The following is an 18019-nucleotide window of genomic DNA, read 5'->3' on the forward strand; positions in this document are numbered from 1 at the left end:
CGGGATGCGGTGATGCCTAAAGACCGGGGTCAACCGCGAGATTTTGAAGTTTCTGGCTTCAAGTCCAGAGCGTGATGAGTAAGAAGTATGGGGCCTTCAATCTATGTCAGCAATTTGGGCAAGGGCTGTGCAAGGAGCGGCATCGCGAGCCACGTGTCGGCGAAGTCAAAGTGCAACGGGTCTTGATTGAGAGTTAGCCACGAAGCTGCGAATCGTGAAGCTCTCACATTTCGGCATGCCCCGTTACCCAAATTGCAATTCGAGTCGTCACTCGTGCTGGCCGCATCAATCAGGCCATGATCGCGTGATCGCGACTTTTGGCAACGCTTCGTATACCGCGTAGCATGTCCAACACGTCAGGCTAGGGAGGGATGGCGCCTTCGTATCAGAGCAGACAATTCCATGCTAGATGAACTAACTGCCTGCCCTCCTCTTGCCGAGCACTGCCCTTGCCGCGACGCCCTTCGATTCGGCCGCCCATTGCTTAGCTCAGACGAGAAGCACCAACAAAGGTCGCCGTGCGGACTTGGCAGCCACGGAGCCGACTAGATAATGCGAGAGAGGCGGTGTCGCAATGGAGTGACTGCGGAGGTCATCGTGATCTGAACGAAGCAGATCTGGGCCGATCTCCGCATGCGTGAGAGGCAAGTGCGTGTTGCGGTGGGAGCAAAGGTCATTCTTGACTGCAAACGGCGTGCTGACTCAGAAGCACGCCGTCCTGAGGGGGGTGCACACCACAGCGCAGAGAATGTATGTGCTCTGCGGTCGCTTTACTTGCGGTCTTGACACCAGACCGTGGTATCAAGGTCAAAGGCAAGCCAATGCAATTGCTCTACTCGATTCAAAGTCGTGACAGGGGTTGATGGGAGACGCGCTCAACGGAAGCGGTGAATCCTATCATCCAGCGTCAAATCCAGTCGTCAGCACAATGACCAAGAAGAGTGACGATACACAGCTTACTCACTCGTCGAGAGTGCGGCCACGCATCCAGTCTGGCTCGGTGCCCTTGTAGCTGCGAGCGCAAAGAAAATTATTGCGCGATCAAGTCAGCGAACGATTGTGCGCCGTGTCAAAACGAAGCTTACGCACTAAATGTCGGTCCAAAGCTCCTTTGCGTCAGGCTCGGGACTCTGCTTGGCCTCCTCCACAGCTTGATCGACCTCCTCCTTCGCTTCCTTGTCGATCTTCTTCAGCGACGCCTCGTCCACCACACCCCACTCTAAAATCTTGCTCTTGAGTCCCTGAATGGGATCTGACGAGCTTCGCATGGACTGAATCTCATCTCTGGTTCTGTACGTCGTTCCTGGGTCAGACAGAGAATGTCCACCATATCTGTAGGTGACGTGCTCCATCAAGAGAGGTCCATTGCCAGCCAACGTAAATTCGGAGGCGTGCTTCGTCGCCTTTTGAACAGCCAGGACATCCATCGCGTTGACCTGAATACCGGGAATGACATCACCACGAGTGTAGTACTGAGTGTTCATACTAGAGCGTTCCGCGCTCGTGCCCATGCCGTACTTGTTGTTCTCGCAGACGAATACGCACGGCAAATCCCAGAGCTTGGCCATGTTGAAAGCCTCGAAGACTTGTCCTTGGTTCGATGCACCATCACCGTACATTGCAAATACGGCGTCTTGAGTTCCGAGATACTTTTGAGCGAAAGCAAGTCCAGCGCCGACTGGCACTTGTGCACCGACGATACCGTTGCCGCCAAAGAAGGTAGGGGTGAACATGTGCATAGACCCTCCCTTTCCCTTGCTGATGCCAGCCTCGCGACCAAAGAGCTCAGCAATCACGGACTTGATCGTTCCTCCACGCTGCACAGTGAATGGGTGGCATCTGTAGGCTGTGATTAACTTGTCGGAGGGCTTCATGCCAGCTTCCATGCCTACAGCGACGGCTTCCTGCGAAGATCAAGGGGAGTTTCGGGACCTCAGCTTCTATCGCTGCGCCCAGACACCGTGTCTGCTCAGCTTTCCGCACTCACCTGGCCGATGGCCAAGTGGCAGAACCCTCTGATCAGCTTTTGCTTGTATAGCTGATCTGCAGCCATTTCCATTCTGCGCATCTTGACCATCTCGGCGTACAAGTGGAGCAACTGGTTCTTGCTGGTCTCGATCTCCAGAGAAGGAATGTCGGTCTTGTATGCCTTGAATGAGTTGGCATCCAACTGAACTGTAAATGGCTCGCTATCACCCGAGGGTACACCAGTGGCGGACGAGGATGCGGCAGTGATGTGCACAGACTCGGCGTTCGAGGAGTCGACTGTGGTGCTGTAGAAGGCCGATGCTGGGCGTTGGCTGGCCAATCTCTGTCATGAAGCATCAAAGTTGCACAAGTCAGCACGGTGCAATACATCTCGCCAAGGCATCACAACCACAACTCACGCTAACGGGTTGCCTGAAAGCAAAGCGCAGAGCGCCGACTGGTGAGCGAAGAGCTGCCATCGTGAAGCAAGCTCAGGATGAGATGGGGCTCGACTGAGACAGCGTCGATGTCTTGGTCAAGGAAGGTCGAGACCCGGCTTAGCGAGTAGAAGGAGTGATGGAGGTTTGGCGCGGGCTTGCGAACAACCTTCAGCGCCTTGGAAGCCTGACGATCAGCAGGCAAGTTGCCATTCGGCCCTGCTGTCGCACAGCACAAACAGCACAAACAGCATCGCTACGATTCATCTTGCACTTCACGCAAGATTTGATTTTGGTGCGACCCCATCGCTCTGGCTGCAGCGCATGTGCAGCATATGCAGCAGCTGCGAGGTTGGCGGCGGGCGTCAGGCCGTGCGCACAAGGAAGCGTGGCGCTCCTCCGCTGTATGCACGCATCACGCCCTGACGCGGCGAAGCGCGGTCACGGCTTATTGTCGTCAGCGCCGAGAATACGCCGGCTGGAGACTTCGTCCCCGACAGAATGCATGCCTCTGTTGTGGTGCCTGCATCCCTAAACTTTGGGGAAGGCCTGCTCAGACCGCCGCGGCTCCACCACCCTTGAGCACGATCGACGAGCCATCGCCCAGCTGCTGCTGGCATCAGCTTCAGGAACATCGCAGAGCATAGACCCATTATAATCCACCGCGATGTGGATAGTCGTGAGTCATGCAGGTGCTGGCTGATGTCGACAGGAGTGGTGAGCTGTCGCTCACGACTCACGACTCACGACTCACGATCTGCAATTCAGCACGTCTTGAAATTTGTTCTCTCAACGACAAGTCCTAGCAGCAGCGTGGAGATTTGGGCTCGGTCCCCCTCTCGCGCGTGCCTCCTAGACAAGGCCATCACAGTCGTGGGTGGCATGAAGCGCTCAGGCAGGTGAACAGAACAAGACGACGAGCACGCATCAGAAGTCCAGATTGCGGCCTACGCCGTGGCTCTGTTCGCAAGGCAAACGAGGGTACACCGAGACTCTTCTTAGCTGAACCTGCAAAGCTACCTTGCAGCTCAATTTGCTGATCAAGAGGAGGTCGTCACTCGTCCGTCACGTCCACGCTTGGCAGTACATTGGTCCTCGACCCAATATTTGTCTGCATCGCATTGTGTGTACAACAGTGGCTGCTTTTCCGTGTCTTGAATGCGCAAGCTTAAGAGTATATACAAACGGGAATCCCGGGTTGTGTCACCCTACATGATGAAGTGTGCGATGAGTTGGACCTTGGAGATCCTCTGAGACGCGATGAGCCCACAAGCGTGATCTGATTACGCCTGTTGAGCAGCCTTCTCAGCTTCCTTCTCCCTCTGTGCAGCCAAGGTGGCATCGCTAGTGTGTCCATTAAGGTGAGAATTGCCAGTAATGTCGTTGTACTGCTCGTTCGTAGCATTGGGTCCGAGATCGCGAGCAGCCGCATACGGAGCTTCGGGCTTGTGTCCCTCTCCCGCAAAGATGGCTCTGTTTCTGTCAGCGACGTACTCTCCATCTTCCGTGAGACCCTTCTGAGCGGTCTTTCTCGCTGGGTAAAAATCGGCAGTGTAAGTCAAGAAGAAGAGGGCGAGAATGAATGCGCACGTCCATTCTGCTACTCCTGCCACGCTGACGATCCGATTGCAGCGCGTGTCCCCTTCTCGAGCGTCTCCAGAGCAAATACCGTAGGTCACTACGAAGACGATGAGAACGACGAGGGCAACGGCAAGCAGGATGGACTTGACAATTGCCATGGCACGCAAATGCCAAAGTTCGTCATCGTGCGACTTGGAAAGGCTGTCGTGAGAATCAGACAAAAGAAAAGCTGGTAAGCAGACGATCGCTTTGGAGCGAATGCTCAACTGACCTGAAGATCTGAAGTGTCTGGAAGAGCACGCTGATTGCGACACCCGCTACGAACACCACAGTCATTGACCAGTGCACGTTTGAGTAGCTGGCAGTTGCGGGAAGGCAAGAAAGGTAAGCGTCTGCCATTCGCATCTTTGCGAATCCAAGCCCCCGCACGCATTCACTCGAGGAGTGGTGGCCGCCAATATTCTCGGCTTTTTGAGTGCGCATGTACGCCTCTGTTTTTTGACTCACTTGACCGCATCGAAGACACTAAGCAAGACCAATGCAGCAGCACCAATGACGGCAAAGACAACGCTTACGATGTCGTAGCGGGTTTGGCGCTTCCTCAAAGATCCAGGAATACGCCTTTGGTGACGAAGATGACGCTCGATCAACGTAGTGAGGATGTAGAAGGCAGCTGATAAGGACGAAAAGACTGGCAGAGGGATGGGCAAAAGGGGGCAATCGTCAGCTTGGTGTTCCAGCCGCTGCCCTTGGCAAATCTGAGGATCGGCGTCTTCCACTCGCAGGGTGTCTCGATCGCGCATGATCCGTGCCTGAAGCCTCGTGCATTTTCCACGTGGACTCACTGATGAAGAACGTCTTGTGCCTTGCTCCCACATCGGAGATGAAGACTACAGTAGCTTGATCATTGCTGTATCCCTCGAAGTTGTCCCTACCACCCCACAGACCCAAGAGACCAAAGATGTCCGTGCACCAAAAGGCGAATGTGATCAGCGGCGCGAGCCAATAGTATCCGTGAATGGGCAGCATTGTGAGCTGCGGCAGTGTCCAAGGGGTGTCACTTGAGGTCTTGGGTATGAATCTGGAGCCTACGTAGTTGAACGGACCTCGCTAGAGTGAAGGGGCATCGACGTTGGTGGTAAAGTCGCAAGTCGATCGATGTGGGAAGTAGATGATTGCCCACTGTCTTGTTTTACAGCACCATTCTTCCTCGCTCGGAAGGCATCAATCGTGAATGTGGAGACTGCTCGGAGCTGCCCAACGGCAGCCACTCGTCATAATTTGCAGCGCCGCATTCATTCTGCTCGTCTGCAGTCGTCGACACCGCTTTGGTACCGTTCTATCAGCGAGTGCAGCGACGCAACAAGCGGAGCGGTGCACATCTCGGCTCTTTGCGTGGGCAGACCCTGCTGCGAACGGCAAAAGAGTCTCTGCCCTGCGCATCCAACGCGGCAAGCTGGCGGCTGGAAGCGGTGCTGAAGCGATCGACGGCCCAAACGCATCAGGAAGGAAGCTGCAGATACGAGAGATGATGTACGAGGCACGTTGGAACCAAAGATCGAGCCGCCGAATGGGCGTCACAACGCGTTACCGGTGCGAGCGCGCCGCATGGCTGCAGGGTGCATTCACCGCATGACGCAAACTTGCAGCTTGGCACATGACCCCCGCTGATCAAGAACTTGGTCACGTGCAACGCCAGGCAGAAGTCAAACTTTGGACTTTGATGACTCTTCGTTCTTGCTGGATCCCCATCAAACATCACAACCTCAAAACTTGACATTTGATCAGGTTGCGTTCAAGGTAGCACATAAGCCTCCTTGCTAAGAAACCGCGATTCAAGCTTCATTAGGCAACTTCACAACCGCAAGCCAAAATTCGTGGCAGGCGAGCAAGGCAAGCTGCTTAAGGTAAGCTTGAGCAGCAAATAGAGCCTAAGCTGGTGCGACAGGCAAGAGTCGGCTTCAAAAGCAATTTGGCTCAAAGCGCTCCTGTGACTCTGATCCTGCGACAGGTTGTAGCTCTGGCGTGGATGCAAGTGGTCGTGAGCGCCCACCTCGACTACACTCCGTCGCGCACAGGCATTTATGCGCTCCCGGAAGGTCGAGGTAAGGCAAGACGACACTACTATGACCAGATATTCAGCTGCTTTCGAAAATCGTCTATTCATTTTTTTTGTCGTCGCAAGCGCAGCAGAGACATGACAGCCGGACGCATCAAACCCGAATTACCGATCACACGGGGTCGTTGCTCTGAGTTCACAGGGGCGCGGAGAGGGAGGTCTAGAACTCTGGAACGTGCAGGATGGCGTTGCCACTGTGGCTTACTTCTTGATCTGACCAACGACACGTTGAGGTTGAGCCATGTCGATGAAGATGTCGTCGGGGCTGTGACGGTAGAGGGGAGCGCGGAGTCTCTTCTGGTCGAGATGGTGACCGATGAAACCGATTGAGCGTCCAAGGACAAAGATGCCGTTGAGGAAGCCAATGCGGATCTGCTCGTTTGCCTCTTCGGTGGTGAATGCGCCCGAGTCCCTGAGCAAGTCGACGAAGCATACAGCAAGACATCCATCGACGTTGAGGATCAAAGTGTCCTTCTTGGCAGTGGTCACACGTTCGACAGCAAGGGCGTAGTCGAGCATGCGGCTAGATGGGAAGTTCTTCTTTACGAATTCCTTCACAACCTCGACGCGGTAGTCGGGATTGCTGGTGCTCTTGATCTTGTGACCGATGCCTGGAATCAAGCGTTGAGCCTTGCGCATCTTGTCGACGAATTCACGAGGTGTCAATCCAGAGTCGTAGGCATTGCTGAACTCCTTTGCAGCGTCATCGAGGGCACCGCCAAACCGGTCGCCGATGGTCAAAAGACCAGAAACGAGAGAGGACACGAGGTCCTTACCAGCACGAGTAGTGACGATGGTGTTCATGGCACCGGATACGGCAGGTCCATGGTCAGCGACCAGCATCAAGGCCATCTCGATGAATTTGGTGCAGAAGGCGGGCAAGCGACGCTTGAACCACAGCAGAGAGATGACACCACCGATTCCCATCTCTGAGGCAAAGACTTCCGAGATCTTGACACCAGAGTACATGAGCTCAGCACCTCGCTCGTCGGAAATGGTGGAAATGAACGCCGCAGGCTTTCTGACCATGCCAAGCTCCTGCGCCCACTTGTAGTCGATGGGAATCGCAGGTGGCGCGCGCTCAGGCTTGGGCACGACGGTCCCACTGGCCACGAGCTTCTCGTAGACTTGTCTCAAGACGACAGGCAGGTCCTCGAAGGTTTCGGGAACGATGAAGCCGGCAGCCTTCATCGCAGCGTTCTTGGCCGAAGCTGTCTCAGCATCAGAGTTGGCCATAGATCCGGCGTGACCGAATTGAACTTCTGTAGTGAACATCTTGGCGCATGTTCCGATGGCCCAAGCAACGATGGGCTTGGTGATCTCGCCCTTCTTGACCGCATCGATGACTCGGTACTCCTCGACACCACCGACCTCACCAAGCAGCACCAACAGCTTGCAGTTGGGGTCCTTCTCGTAGCGGATAAGGTGGTCCAAGAAAGTGGTCGCTGGGTAGCGATCACCACCAATGGCGATACCTTCGTACGTTCCGTTGGTCTGCAGACTAAGGATATTGTTGAGCTCGTTGGACATACCACCGGACTTCGAGACGTAGCCAACGCTTCCAGGCCTGTAAAGCTTGGATGCAAGGATGTTGTCCATCATGCCACCACTGTTTCCAATACGGAAGCAGCCTGGCTTGATGCCACCCACGGTCGCTGGGCCGATGATGAGCACGCCAGCAGTCTTCGCTCGCCAAAGGATCTCACGGGCGTGACGTTCAGGTACTCCTTCTGCGATCAAGGCCAAAGCTCTGATCTGGGGCAGCTTCAAGATCTCCAGCGATGACTGATAAACGGAGCGTGAAGAGGCAAAGTTGACCACAACGTCTGCGTCGGGGTGCTTCTTGACAGCCTCCTCGACGCTCGTGTAGACCGGCAGCAAGACCTCTTTGGTACCCCAGTAGAACTTTTGAATGTGGTGGCCCCCGAACGGGTAGATCATGGCTGCTACTGAGGGCGAAGCTCGGCCGCAGGAGAAGTCAAAGTCAAGCATGCCTTGGATCGCGCGCGGCTGAAGACCGTAGACCAAGCTGCGGGTGTGCTCATCGAATGGCACATGAGCCGGTCTCTTGGGGACACCAGTGACGCTGTCAAAAGTGACGATCTGGTCTTGCGGCTGGGTTCGCTCTCCAGTCTGAGGGTCGACGTGACCAGTAGGGTGCTGGGCGGGAGCGTCTCCGTTGGCGGGCGCGTTGGGAGTCTGCGCACCTGAGGGCAAAGGCTTGTGCTGCACATCGAGATCAGCAGCGGATTTGATACCAAGAGCAAGAGGCACGATGTCTGTAATGTGCGTGTCTGGGCCAAAGACTTGAATTTCGACTCCGAGATCTTCGCCGAGCAAGCGCATCGCTCTAAGACCCTCCTGGTAGTTTGGCCCACCTCGACGAACGAAGATGCGGACTCCATAGGTCGAAAGAGCCTGCTTGAATTCCTTCAAGGCGCGAATGATACCCTTGAAGGTAGCAGCCACGTTGGTAAAGTTGGCAATGCCTCCTCCAATGATGAGAAGCTTGCCTTGAGGGTTGACCTCGCCACGAGTCATCAAGTCAACTTTAGTGTGCAATGCAGACTTCGGTCAGCATCGCAAGGCAAGCTTGACACACGTCACACTGAGCTCACGGATTGTCTTGGCGTACTCGTACGTCTGGCCCTCGCTAGGCGCTCCGGAGTACTCTCCGTAATTGGCCAGCTCGTGCGCGTATCCATGTGCGGCAATGGCATCACTATCGAATAAAAGAGAGGCAAGACACTCAACTGCTGCGCAACCCTGCGACCTGCTGACGCTAACTTCTAACGCACCTGTACACGACTGAAGCACCACCTCCTGCGACCATAGTCCAAATGCGGCCCTTGTTGTTTAGGACAGTCAGCTTCAGAGAAGCACCTGTACCCGAGTCGAGTTTCTGAATGTATGCTTCTTCCTTGGTAAGATCACGGCCGAAAGGAGCAGGGAAGAACATCGGAGGTCCTCTGTCTTCTCCTTTAACGCCGCCCGCTTGACCAGCGACTGAATTGTTGTACAGCGCTGGGTCACGAGCAATTGCCCACTTGGGGCCGCAAATGAAGTCTGCAGTTTGGTCCAGCTTGGCAGCCATATCGAGATAAGTGATCGTGCCATCGTCTGTGCAAACAAGAGGGTTGATCTCGAGGTAGGCAAAGTGCAAGTCCACGTAAACATTGTAAAGGCGGATCAGGAAGTCGGTAAGGTGCTCCTTTTTCTCTGCGCTCTTGACACCCGGCAAGAGGGTAGAAGTCCACTGCTCTCGCGTGGGGAAGCCTTGCTCTGGGTCCGCGGGAATCAGCAGCTTCAAGGCCTTTGCGTCCACATCGCCAACGTCTACACCTCCCTCGTGAGTGAAAAGAATGTAATCTCCCTCTCGTGCAGAGTTGATACAGACGTAGAACTCTGTGTCTGCAGGGTGAGGGAAGAATGGCTCCACGATGAAGTTGTTGAGGGTTCCCGTCACTGTCTCCACCTGTGCAAATCCAGTCCCTGCTGTCAGTCACTGCTCGCATGCGCTTCATGAGTCGGGTCGAGCAGTCACGAGCTCACTTTTTGTGACTTGCCTGCCCGCTCGCTGATCCACGCTTGTGCGTCTTTCCAGTCAGAATTAAGCTTCAGCAGGCCCGCCTTGCCGCGTCTCTTGATGAGCTGATCGGGCTTGGCAACCAGCTTTACCTCGTGCACCCAGCTAGGCAGAGCAGTTTCAGGGGTCACTGTGTTAGTCTCTGGGTCCCAAGAGACTTGCGCGACCTTTGCGACTGGCGCGTTAAATTCCTTGAGCTTGAGAGAGGGATGAGCTACTGGAGACCTGGGCAACCAGTAGTTGACCAGCAGCTTGGCATCGAACTCGCGAATGGCTGTCAAGCGCATGAGCGAGGAAAGTCAAGGGGATTTGAGTGCGCTATTCATTCGCCGGCGAGCTCCGTCTGCAATGAATCGTTGAGAAGCAGCACTGAGACACTTACGCTTGGACGACATCGTGCAAGCCGCTGTGAACAGCTAGTAAGAGCGTTAGAAGGGAATGGACGTAGCGTGACTGTTTCGGTAGCAGCGGCTTGTGTGTATGCTGCAGAGTGTTAGGTCGCGTGAAGAATTCCTCTCCGCAACCCTGCAACCAGGTCAATGAAGGTGTGGAAAGGTGAGAGTGAGAGTGATAGGTAAGGTGGTTGTGGTTAGAATGAGGAGATGGGACGCAGCACCTTGTCGTGAGCACTGATCTGCTGGCAAAGCACAAACGTCTGGTGAAAGCTCAACAAAATGCACGGCGGTCGGAAGCAACTCGATCGAGAACGCATGGCTTGGGCTTCCATGCAAACGAAGCGCCGAGGCGGATCTGTGCGCGCTGTGCTGCCTCCCCAAATTCGTCGAGCCGGTCGGAGGCTAGCGCAAGGAGAAAGGTCAGACGGACGGGCTGCCTTGGCGACCGCCCGCTTATTTGCGGAGCGAGGTCAAGCTAGACCTGCCAAAAACTTTGGTCGCGAGCAGCAGCAAGCAGCAGCCTCTGCTGCGTTCGTTGGTCGACTCGGTCCAAGCGCACTTGCATGCAGCAGCAGCCCCAGCTGCAGCGAAGGTCGCGCTGAAAGGCAAGCCAGGAACGCTAAAATCCAAGTCTGAAGCAGCAGGCAGCAGCAGGCAGCAGCAGGCAGCAGCGCACGCAGCTTGCATGTTGATTTAAATGGCATCCATCCCAAGCATTCGATCTTTTTTTGATGAGATTATGCTGGGGCCGCAGGAGCAGGCTCCGCGCTACGGGCGCCTGATGCTCCTGCATGCACGTCAGCCAGCAAGTGATGATGAGCCGGCCCCATGCCACTTTTGACTGCAAAGCAACCTTTTTTTTGACGCTTTGATTGCTGCGCACAGATCCACCGACGCGCGAACGCCAGCCGCCAAACTTTGCCCGCGAGCCGACGCCCGCGGCGCTCATCCTCGCGCGCAGGATTTGTTTGATCTTTTGGATCAGAAAACGATGGGGCGAGGAAGGTGATTCGCGCGGTCACCGCGACTTGAATCGCAAGCGCCCCTCGATCGCTCGAATCTTGAATGATGCCAGCGTACGTTCATCAAAATCACGAATTCAAGATTCAGATTCACCATTCAGATTATTCAGATTGGATACGATCTGGCTGCATCGATGAACTTTTACAATCGATGTTACGCACATCAGCTTCTCGACCCTTGCTCTCTTGTCAAGCTGGAAAATGGTAGGGTGGAGACAATCGAACGTTCTGGCATCCCCGCGCGCGCGCATGTCCGGCCGCTCCTTCCGAGTCAAGTGAGTCTAGCTGTGAGTGGTGTACTCAAGACTGTCGAGGGTAGTCGGTACCGCGGTGAATGTGCACCTCGACGCATCCGAGAAGATCCGAAGAATCAATTGAAATTGATCGTTATTTAGAGACAACAATCGAAATCGAGAGAGCATCCAAAATCGTAAATTCTGATCATGAATCTTGAATGCCCCAAAGTCGGAGGTCAGCTCGCGTGGTAAACACGTGACTTGCAGAGAAGAGAGTCTTGAGTCCAGTCAGGCTGCATGCGTGTGCACGTCGAAGGGCTTGATGGATACGACGGCAGGAGAAGGGATGGTCGGCGACTCTTGCTTGTCCCACGCCTAGCTCTGATCTGCGTGACCAAATCGGAATCACGAACGGCAAGAAGGCCAGGTGAGTGTCATGTGAAAAGGGTTGGATGGATGCGCATGCAACAAAGTGCTGCTAGAAGTCGCCGGCGGTGCCTTTGCAAAACGGCGGAAGGCACGAAAAGGTTTGCGCTAGCGCACATAGCGTACGCCGTATCTTGCAAGTTTGCCCTAAGGTCGCGTTAGATGCTTCTTGGCAAGCGTCACGTCACAGACGCTTCTGATGTTGTTGATCACAAGTCTGGATCAAAGTCGACGCTTCACTCCCCAAGTCAGCCTGGATCAAGCCACCGCTACCACTCCAGAATTGAGAGATCAGCCACGTTCGCAGATGCGTCGGACAAGCGTCTTTCATCTACCCTTTCGAAGCCGGCCAAAGCCTGAACGGGATGCAGCCTTTGTGCGAGCCGCATTCGTCCGTGGCTAGATCAGAATGGCGCTTCAGCATACATCCTTAGCTGCTGTACCAAAGTCTGCACAATGCTGGAGACTCCCAACGGTTCGCAGCGTGCGTGCAAGGACGGATGGGCAAGCTACATGTACATAGAGTCTGCCAGTGAGCCCCTCCAGGGGAACAGCCAGTCCGCCCAACACCAACGCAACAGGTGCAGCGAGAGTACTTTGAGCGGCAGTCAAGAGTGGATCATGCGGTGGAGGCCGTATCTGACGCAAATGAATCCACGTGATCCGAGCCGCATCGACGATACCGAGACGATTAGCGCAAGCCTTGCCCTCACTGGCAGCAACTTGCGCACCACGGTCTCTAACTGATGACGACAATGAGTGCTGCCGTGATTCAGTCCAATCAGCTGCGCTGGGTAGCACGGATCCCCAAGATGCGAAGGAAACGGTCCAGGCACATACGTCAGGCCAGTATCATTCACGACTGGTCATTGCGCCGCCACTGGGCGCCGCCGGCGCCCACCAAGTCTACTCGGCGCCAGGGATGATCGAGCGCCCCATGGGCCGCCAGCAACCTGTGTAGCTTCAACTCGAGCGTGAGCGTCTTGCACACAAACTGCCGGTAGCTGTTATCCAGCTACGATGAGTCATTCGGCGAGAGCTGATCGTGATCCGCCGATACCTGGGTTTTATGCACTGTGCACCTCCCACTCGTAAGCACGGCATTGAGTGTTTCGACGCCTTTCAGATCAAGTGCTGGCCGCGTTACTTTACCCATTTGTGGCAAGAAAAGGCGTGGCTCTAGGTGTTTTAGTGTGAAATCAGCAGAAGTGGCAAGTCCAGCCCCGAGCAGCTTACCCGTCCCCTTAAGAAGGATCGCTCGATCTCCCACGCAAGGGCATTCGACCGTTCTTGAGACCACCCCTCAAAGCAGCACGTTCAATCACAGGGCGCTGTTCAGCTCAAGGTTCAGAAGCAGGTCTTCTGGTCTATCACCCTCTGTGCACCGCTATATAGTCTATCCAACGCTGCTCGTCCATCCTCATTACAGGCAGAGCCGACAGCGCTCTACCATCGTAGTACAATTTGCTATATTTGACAGGCTCTAGAGCGACCTCTCACACCAGGCTTTGATAGCCATCTCTCGCCCAAGCCACAAAGACGCTCGAGATGTTTCACTTTGACCGACGCAGGCTTTGCTTCAGCAGACCATCCGTGGGCATTCTTCTGTTCACGCCTGCCATCACAATCCTTGCCGCCATCGAGACCGCATGGGCCACATTCGACCTCATCAGGGTGCATGGCACCGCTGGCAGCTTCTACCGCTTCTGCGGGGTCGTGGCGATCATCGCAATGTGGACGCTTGTCATCGGTGCCCCTGTCGGCTTTATCGGTGTAGCTATCCGTAGCCGAAAGATCTCGTGAGTGAAGGGCTCTGGTATGTGGTCGCTTATTGGGCAGGCGTGGATGGCTGACGATGGGTTTCTGATCTCTACAGCACGGCCTGGTGGCACCTAGCGACCTGGCACGCAGTATTCACCACCGTCGGGGGTGTTATCAAGACCATCGCTCTCCTCGCAAATCGATCCGGCTGGCTGAATCTTTGCAACGCTGAGCACCAATACCTGTTCGATGGTATGATCAGTTGCAAGCGCTATTGGCGCATTCGTATGCTAGGACACGTCATCGTGTACTTTGGGCTATGCTCCCTCCTGATCATGAGCGCTATGCTACTCACCGGATTTGTTGCGGAACTTGCCAAGAGCGACGAAGGTCATCAAGAATTCATCGTGGTGGACAATAGTCGACGTGGTGACAACATTGGTCTCACGCGCACCTGCGCTGGTGGCGGTGCTGATAGTCGTGCACGCTTCGTCGCGCCCCATCTCCCACGACCAGCTCCTCAAAGAGCCGATTCTGCCCGATCAGAAGACGCGCCCGTGACTGCGGACCAAGTCATCGAAGGCCTTCCGTCTGGCACCTTCACCGAGATCCCTCTCTCTGAGAAGAAAATCGTCGACTCGCGCTCGTCTTCCTTCTCACCGGATACCAATCCTTTCGCGGACAAGGCCTTCGATCAGGAATGCTTGCCTCCTCCTGCCTTTGAGGCGATCCACCCGACACATGCAGCCGGGGCCAAGGCAGCTGCTGCAGAGAATGCCAAGGTGCAAGTTCCTGAGACGGCACATCTTCCAGACACCAAGCTCGATGGCTAGATGGTGCAATGTGGCCGCATTGGAATTGCGAAGAGGCCACGCAGACCATCATCCTCTTGACTTTGTCAGACTGCAGCGTTGCCCTTCAGAAAATCACGCAGAATTGTGGCATCTAATCGTGTACAAGTGTCCATTACGTAAATCTTGATCCAATGATGCGGGTCATTTCTGATACTACCATCTTCCCAGTGCACCTTCCAAGCTTCACGGGCGAGGACCGTATAGGGCGCCAGAGTCAGTGTAAATCGTCTGAGCGGTGATGTTGGTGTCCTTGAGCAGGCCAATGTAAGTCTGAGCGACCTCATAAGGCTGAGCGATCTTGCCCGTCAAAGCCCTTTGACTCATGGCCTCGAAAGTCTTTTGCCTCTTGTCTTGCGGCATGCCGCTCCACAATTCCGTCTCCACTCCTCCTGGGCTGACCACATTGACTCTCAAATCGTACTTCGAAAGATCGTAGGCCAATTGTCTGCCCAGGCTTATCAGACCACCCGCAAATCCACTGATGATGGCCCAATCGGGTCGAGGGCTGACGGAGATGGAACCGGTGGTGAGGGTGATGGAGCCGCCTTTGCGAAGATGCGGCTGAGCAGTCTTGGCGGCCAGGATTGCACTGAAGAAACGCACTTCGCCCGCCTTGAGGATCTGGTGGTAGCTTGCTTGCTCCAGCGGTGATATGGCCAGTGGATCTCCAGCGGTGTGTATTAGGTGGTCAAATTCACCCACGGAAGAGAACAGATTGGCGAGCGACTCCTGCACAAGTAGGGAGCGCTTAGGGTGAGCAAATTCCACTTCGGACCGGATGGCATCACAGTGAATCGCACGGCCACTGATACCCATCACTCACCTCCATACCCTCTCCTAGCAGATTGCAGGCTTTTGCAGAGACCCTGCTGGGGTCCGCATTATACTGCAGCTTGGGGTCGTTGAGGCGCTTGACGGCGTCGTCTAACTTGGATTGATTGCTGCTAGAGATGACTACGCTCGCTCCCTCTTCGATGAGAGCAGAAGCCACTGCGAAGCCTAGACCCGAGGATCCGCCGATGATGACCGCCTTTTGGCCCTTCAGCTGCGAGACGTAACGAGGCTGTGCAGACATGATGGAGTCGTCGTGGTGCAAAGCAGGGACCTGCTATCGGAAGATGTGGAGAATGTGAAGTTTGGAAAGGGCAATTCTCCGAGAGATGATTCGAGTCCCGTTTTATAGACGTCGTGGATCGTCACCAAAAGCTTACACTTGCCCTTCGTAAGCTTATTTCTCTGATGCGTTGACGTGATCGCTGAGACGCCGCGAACGTAGGCAAGAACACCGGAGAAATGCCGTCCACCCGACTTTCGGCAAAACCACTCCCACTGGGCCACTAGCGACTTTGCGCCGCACACGCACAGCAGCCAGGGTACTCCACTTGCTGATGATTCAGGATCGCAGCCGCCGGCCAAAGGATGCGCGCGCACACGCAGTCACGAGTGAGCGAGCAGAGCATCATCATGACAGGGTCGGCAAAGCGGTAGCCAGTCAAGAGTGCATGGGTGAAGAGTGGTGAGTCACGACTCCAAGCAGTCCCCAGTGCGTGCAGTCACTACGTCGACCCTGGGGCTGTGAGAGTCAGGCCGTCGTGAGCGCTCGAGTCCAAAGGAACCTGCATCCTGAAGAGCGAGCGAATCTATTCGAAAGGGCCACGACCTCGCAAAGACGGACGCTCGGAAGGGCGAGGGAGGTTGTCGCAGCGCGTCCAAGCCACCGCAAAAAAAATCAGAGCGTCACCATAGCATTTCGTTCTGTTTCCAACGCGCCCATCGAGGTCCACCGAGCCACAAGCCAGAGCTCCTTTCTGCGCGCTGAACCAAACTTCCCAGCAACCTTCTAGGCGCATCTTCCTTGCGTCTCTCCTCCAACGCAGCGTTCCAGGTATGTTTCGCTGCCCTGACAAGTCCCCTCTTCTCTACATAATCTCGCCTCGCCTGCTCGTACTCTTCAGACTTTGCTCCTGCATCCATCTGCAAGAGCTCGTCCATCCTGTCCTTTGCTCGATACATGGCCTGCATCCTCTCTTCGACCGCTTCGCCGGGTAGAGGATTGATGGACTTTCGAGCAAGAGCAGGTGTAAATGGTCCTCTGCGTGGACGTGGCAGGACTTTGAGCGAAGGCAAAGCTTCTCCCGCATCGTCCTTCGCTCTCAACCTTCGAGCGCTGGCCGACTGCGAGCCGCCATCGACCCCGCGCCTAGTCGTGCGCTGCATCAAGACGTACGGCGAAAGGTGGTGGTAGGTCAAAGAAGCCAGCGAGTGGGTGAGACGATGGGAGAGTAGTCTGCCTTTGCGTTCCGAAGCGCCTACTACGTCTGCCTCTTCGGCAGCACCGTGAGCGACGTCGTTCCGCAGCCTTGCAGAGCTCGATGTGAAAGCGTGTGAAGTCCTGCTGCTCGAAGCATCATCGATGCTGTCCGATGGCGAAGAAGGCGCTTGCCTCGGTGCTGTAGAGCTCAACAGCATCAGCATCGTCCGTTCAGCTGGGATGCGCGATAGCCGGGCACCGATGAGGACGAAATCAGTCTCGACTGCTCGGGCCATGAGAGGTGTCTGCACTAGGACGCAGCCAGCATCGCTCACCTGCCTTGAGATCCGCATCGATGAGATTGCCTCGCGCCATGATCTGCTCAAAGTGCCACTTGTACAAGCGTCGAAGGTTCTTTGTAGCGTGGGAAGAGTAGGTGACTGCAGGTGGACACTGTCGAAGCACTGCTCTGTAGAGTGCTCTGCATGCTTGCTTGCCTAGCTCGTGCGAGGTCATGCTTGTACTTGCAAATCGTGGAATGGCGGTCACTGAGTGAATGCCCCGTTCCTGCGAGCGAGGACGCCGAGGAGAAATCGAAAAGGGGATGCGAGCGAATGTGGCTGTTGGACGCGGCAAGAGCGTGGTGAAGTTGCGCGCTTGTCCCAAAGAGGTTAGAGCAGCATGGGCACGTGGAGTGGGCTAAGCGTCGCGGACAGATTCGAATGCGATCCGAGCCTGCTGTTGAGATTTCCGCTGCGGAGCTGCCGTGCGAATGACCGCTCTCGAAGAATGGGTTTGAAGCTAGCAGCGCATATTGGTGAGATCTGCTGGAGTTGGGATAGCGCGGCTGTGCATGGGCAGTGACAGCGGGATGAGCATGTGGAAAGGCGAGGGCAACTCGCTCACTTGCGATCAAGAATGACAAGTCAGTCGTGAGTCACGATCGAGTCGATCACGAATGTGACTGTTCGCTATAGCTGCTCGGCGACTGCTGCACTGGTCACTGCATGGATGCAAAAGGCGCGCGCAGCTGGCTGGCCTAGCTGCTGTGCCCACGCCCACGCAAACACGGGCAGGGCAAGCAAGCAATTAATTAAGCAAGCAAGCGCGGTCAAGTCAGCAGGGGAAAGGCATCGCGGCGACTTGCATCATATGTGTTTGCCATGCGCGGACGCGCGCACAACGCTTTGCACCGCCTCGTCTCGATCCTCTTAATTCTCATACCCATGTAGCACACGCCAAAGCTCTCAACGGCGCTGTGCTGCGAGCTCGTCCGCCGCCGATGCTGCAAAGAACAGATCTTCTTCATCGCCCGTCAATCTCTTGGCCCGCCCGGCCCCCAAGAGTCCCACGCATGGACAAGCGCCGACATGAATGCATGCG

General features: G+C 55.5%; 6 protein-coding genes across 6 annotated transcripts; 1 reads left to right on the forward strand and 5 right to left on the reverse strand.

Moving 5' to 3' along the window:
* Nucleotides 1–439: 439 nt before the first annotated feature.
* IE81DRAFT_362660 (putative PDA1-pyruvate dehydrogenase alpha chain precursor) lies at nucleotides 440–2447 on the reverse strand (the record flags this gene model as incomplete). Its single annotated transcript, XM_025516746.1, has 5 exons — nucleotides 440–894; nucleotides 965–1012; nucleotides 1090–1904; nucleotides 1988–2311; nucleotides 2388–2447. The coding sequence occupies 5 exons, from the start codon at nucleotides 2445–2447 to the stop codon at nucleotides 876–878; spliced, it is 1266 nt and encodes a 421-aa protein (XP_025371816.1). The 3' UTR covers nucleotides 440–875.
* Nucleotides 2448–3480: 1033 nt separating this feature from the next.
* Nucleotides 3481–5495, reverse strand: IE81DRAFT_320959 (hypothetical protein). The gene is made up of 4 exons (XM_025513188.1): nucleotides 4832–5495; nucleotides 4494–4677; nucleotides 4258–4344; nucleotides 3481–4187 (listed from the first exon to the last, which is right to left on the reverse strand). Exons 1-4 carry the CDS (start codon nucleotides 5013–5015, stop codon nucleotides 3689–3691), a joined length of 954 nt encoding a protein of 317 aa, XP_025371817.1. The 5' UTR covers nucleotides 5016–5495; the 3' UTR covers nucleotides 3481–3688.
* Nucleotides 5496–6306: 811 nt separating this feature from the next.
* Nucleotides 6307–10086, reverse strand: IE81DRAFT_345355 (putative ATP citrate lyase subunit 1; the record flags this gene model as incomplete). The annotated part of the gene is made up of 5 exons (XM_025515909.1): nucleotides 6307–8654; nucleotides 8724–8827; nucleotides 8904–9580; nucleotides 9658–9965; nucleotides 10074–10086. The coding sequence occupies 5 exons, from the start codon at nucleotides 10084–10086 to the stop codon at nucleotides 6307–6309; spliced, it is 3450 nt and encodes a 1149-aa protein (XP_025371818.1).
* Nucleotides 10087–13007: 2921 nt separating this feature from the next.
* Nucleotides 13008–14466, forward strand: IE81DRAFT_251146 (hypothetical protein). Its single transcript, XM_025511316.1, has 2 exons — nucleotides 13008–13569; nucleotides 13647–14466. The coding sequence occupies exons 1-2, from the start codon at nucleotides 13319–13321 to the stop codon at nucleotides 14362–14364; spliced, it is 969 nt and encodes a 322-aa protein (XP_025371819.1). The 5' UTR covers nucleotides 13008–13318; the 3' UTR covers nucleotides 14365–14466.
* On the reverse strand, nucleotides 14461–15689 carry IE81DRAFT_320963 (NAD(P)-binding protein). The gene is made up of 2 exons (XM_025513189.1): nucleotides 15209–15689; nucleotides 14461–15114 (listed from the first exon to the last, which is right to left on the reverse strand). The coding sequence occupies exons 1-2, from the start codon at nucleotides 15458–15460 to the stop codon at nucleotides 14569–14571; spliced, it is 798 nt and encodes a 265-aa protein (XP_025371820.1). The 5' UTR covers nucleotides 15461–15689; the 3' UTR covers nucleotides 14461–14568.
* Nucleotides 15690–15754: 65 nt separating this feature from the next.
* IE81DRAFT_364658 (hypothetical protein) lies at nucleotides 15755–17650 on the reverse strand. The gene is made up of 2 exons (XM_025516876.1): nucleotides 16972–17650; nucleotides 15755–16871 (listed from the first exon to the last, which is right to left on the reverse strand). Exons 1-2 carry the CDS (start codon nucleotides 17150–17152, stop codon nucleotides 16123–16125), a joined length of 930 nt encoding a protein of 309 aa, XP_025371821.1. The 5' UTR covers nucleotides 17153–17650; the 3' UTR covers nucleotides 15755–16122.
* Nucleotides 17651–18019: the final 369 nt, after the last annotated feature.

Source organism: Ceraceosorus guamensis (genome assembly GCF_003144195.1).
Source record: "Ceraceosorus guamensis strain MCA 4658 unplaced genomic scaffold IE81scaffold_9, whole genome shotgun sequence".
Lineage (NCBI taxonomy): Eukaryota > Fungi > Basidiomycota > Exobasidiomycetes > Ceraceosorales > Ceraceosoraceae > Ceraceosorus > Ceraceosorus guamensis.

What these genes read in the sequence shown, in the direction of transcription:
- IE81DRAFT_364658 (XM_025516876.1), bottom strand. Translation starts at nt 17,152, where the DNA reads ATGACCTCGCACGAGCTAGGCAAGCAAGCATGCAGAGCACTCTACAGA. An exon ending in CGATGCGGATCTCAAGGCAG is followed by an intron (nt 16,872 to 16,971) that starts GTGAGCGATGCT and finishes CGCGCATCCCAG; the next exon opens with CTGAACGGACGATGCTGATG.
- IE81DRAFT_320963 (XM_025513189.1), bottom strand. Translation starts at nt 15,460, where the DNA reads ATGTCTGCACAGCCTCGTTACGTCTCGCAGCTGAAGGGCCAAAAGGCG. An exon ending in TGCTAGGAGAGGGTATGGAG is followed by an intron (nt 15,115 to 15,208) that starts GTGAGTGATGGG and finishes CTACTTGTGCAG; the next exon opens with GAGTCGCTCGCCAATCTGTT.
- IE81DRAFT_251146 (XM_025511316.1), top strand. Translation starts at nt 13,319, where the DNA reads ATGTTTCACTTTGACCGACGCAGGCTTTGCTTCAGCAGACCATCCGTG. An exon ending in ATCCGTAGCCGAAAGATCTC is followed by an intron (nt 13,570 to 13,646) that starts GTGAGTGAAGGG and finishes TGATCTCTACAG; the next exon opens with CACGGCCTGGTGGCACCTAG.
- IE81DRAFT_320959 (XM_025513188.1), bottom strand. Translation starts at nt 5,015, where the DNA reads ATGCTGCCCATTCACGGATACTATTGGCTCGCGCCGCTGATCACATTC. An exon ending in AGTGTCTTCGATGCGGTCAA is followed by an intron (nt 4,345 to 4,493) that starts GTGAGTCAAAAA and finishes CGCAACTGCCAG; the next exon opens with CTACTCAAACGTGCACTGGT. An exon ending in CAGACACTTCAGATCTTCAG is followed by an intron (nt 4,188 to 4,257) that starts GTCAGTTGAGCA and finishes TTCTCACGACAG; the next exon opens with CCTTTCCAAGTCGCACGATG.